The sequence below is a fragment of the Penaeus vannamei genome, chromosome 30, assembly GCF_042767895.1.
Source record: "Penaeus vannamei isolate JL-2024 chromosome 30, ASM4276789v1, whole genome shotgun sequence".
In the NCBI taxonomy this organism is placed as follows: domain Eukaryota; kingdom Metazoa; phylum Arthropoda; class Malacostraca; order Decapoda; family Penaeidae; genus Penaeus; species Penaeus vannamei.
This window is the reverse complement of record NC_091578.1, coordinates 20,270,785-20,273,284: the sequence shown is the minus strand read 5'-3', so window position 1 is coordinate 20,273,284 and position 2,500 is coordinate 20,270,785. Positions and strand designations below refer to the sequence as shown.

General features: G+C 44.4%; 1 protein-coding gene across 1 annotated transcript in view; it reads right to left on the bottom strand.

The window, feature by feature from the left end:
• Window positions 1–680: 680 nt before the first annotated feature.
• The window catches only part of LOC113830079 (keratin, type II cytoskeletal 2 epidermal), a gene marked incomplete at its 5' end in the record, with an annotated part of 30,845 nt that continues 29,025 nt past the window's right edge, over window positions 681–2,500 (bottom strand). Inside the window, 1 exon segment of the mRNA XM_070143133.1 lies at window positions 681–2,500. This exon segment is cut by the window's right edge and continues 508 nt beyond it. Coding sequence (XP_069999234.1) covers window positions 1,995–2,500 — 506 coding nt within the window.

The window sequence follows — 2,500 nt, the reverse complement described above, 5'->3', positions numbered from 1 at the left end:
GTGATAGGTTTCTAATGAACTGCTTTGTAGTTCCGGCACGCAGGGGTTGGGAGTGGGTGTCGGAGGGGAGAGAGGTGGTGGGAAAATTCTGCTCGGGGAAAATATGCTTTTTTTTCTCTTACTTTAACTGTTTGGTCTTACTTTTTGTTACTTTTACGGGTATACAGTATCTGCAATTCAGATATCTGTATCTCTAGTTTTTTCCCCGTTTTTTTATTATTAGTTATTTCGAATAAATTTTATTTTCAGTAATACCTTTATCACTAGCATGCATATACGGTATGAGTATCATAATTTTTACATAATTTATATTGGTTCGAATCATTGTCATTTTAACAATTCTATAAACACTTTTGTAAGCATTTTAATATATTTTTGCAAGGTTATTCACACCTTTATACGCGCGCGCGCGTGTGTGTGTGTACATGTGCGTCATGTGTGTGTATGCTTAGGAATGTGCACCTACCTGTGTATATAACCAATCCTCACTCGCTACCGGTTAATGAAGCAAACAAAGCCTATGACAAAATGTGCAAATAAAAATATATATTTACATCATCCTAATTCAGCGAGACAGTCACCAGAGGGCATTTGCATCACTCAATCAATGTGATCTTTTTAGTTGTTGTTTTTAATCAATTCATCTTTTGAACTGAAGGAGATAACAAAACAATCACGATGGAAAAAATTGTCTTTTATATAAGATACAAAAATAAATAGAAAATACAGTAAGTATACAACCTCTATAAAAACATCGGATGGTGAAAAAAGCATGTCACGATTCATAATTTCATTCAGGAAAAAAAAATGTGTTAATAAAGTTATGGAAATCTGGATTACATACTCGCGAGTCAAAAAAACAAAGGAATCATACATTAAGTAACAAATCTAGCTCTATTTTTTTACACATACATAATTGCAGTCATTCACTTCTGATGAATAACCAACACATTTATACATGTAAAAACAGCTGATATAAATCCGGTTCATCTACGAATAAAAGCTCTTTACAACTTTTTTTCGAAATGCACATAATCAACACGATTTTATTAAATTAGTGAAACCTTCCTGTAGAAAACGATCATAAAAAGGTCTTCTTCTCTTTAAAATAGATAATTTAAGACACGTATATATATATTTTTTTTACTAAAGAACACACAATTAGAACACATTCACTGCCACGCGAAGCCTTTAGAATTAGTGTCTATTACATTAAAAAAGGATCGGAAAGAAATAGCGCATGTGGGATGAAAGCAGTGCTAATCCACGCGTTCAGTAATTATCCTTTGCTGACTGTGGATAACCTGTACTTCTCGTTTTATTGTCTCTGCCTTTCTATGCAATTTATTGGTTCATTTATCTATTATTTCTGTCGTGTCCGGTCTGTCTCTGCACGCGTGGAAAAAAACACACACACACACACACACACACACACACACACACACACGCACACACACACACACACACACACACACACACACACACACGCACACACACACACACACACACACACACACACACACACACACACACACACACACACACACACACACACACACGCACACACACACACACACACACACACACACACACACACATATTCCGCGTTCCTGCTAACACGTACAGTTTTGGTGCAATCGGCAGCGGTAATAACAGCTGGGAATCTTGATTGGAACAAAAGATTTATGCGCCGCGGCACAGCTTTTTTCTCCCCATTTTACCACCGCTAATTTAATAACGCCCTAATCAATTGGATGGGAAAAGAGCGAGGGGCTGAAAGCGGATGTTCTTGCGGGGACATTGGACGCAAATCTCCATGGCCTTTGGGGTAGAAGGTGCGAGGTGCGAGGTGGGTTCCCGTAGCGTTATGGATTCACATGCTAGCCTATGCTGTATAATAATACGCTGGATAATCTTAAAAGCACTTGGGTTGACTCATCTACTTATTTATTCATTTGTTTGGCGATTTATTTCCTCAACTATCTTATCCGACTTCAGTTTTTCAGGTGCTTTTCGATGACGACGGTGGAGGCGCTGGGCTTGTAGATGACCCTCTTCTGGTCGGCCTTGACGCCGGCCAGGATGGCGCTGCGGGTGAGGTTGGAGCCGCAGGGCGCCCCTCGGGGCCCCTCCCTCGTCTCGGGCTTTCTCAGGGCGTCCTTCGCGTGGCCGAAGCTCGAGTTCTGGATGGGCGTGCAGTAGGGGCACCTGTACGGGTCCTTGGGGCCGGCCGAGGGCGCTCTGCAGCGGCAGGGTCTGGCCGAGGCGGGGCGGGAGGCGAGGGTCCTGGGCGCCCTGCCCTGGCCAGTAGGGGGAGGAGCAGGCTGGGCCTCGGACATCCTGTTGCGGCGGTCATCCTGAAGTTGCGACAGCCTGGCGCGCGTCTCCTCCCGCAGGGAATCAGGGGCGTAATCGGAGGCGGCGGCGGGGCCGGGGGCGCGCCTCCGGGGCACGGCGCCCTGCTCTTCCGCGCGGCCCCAGCCGTCGTCCGACGCGTCGC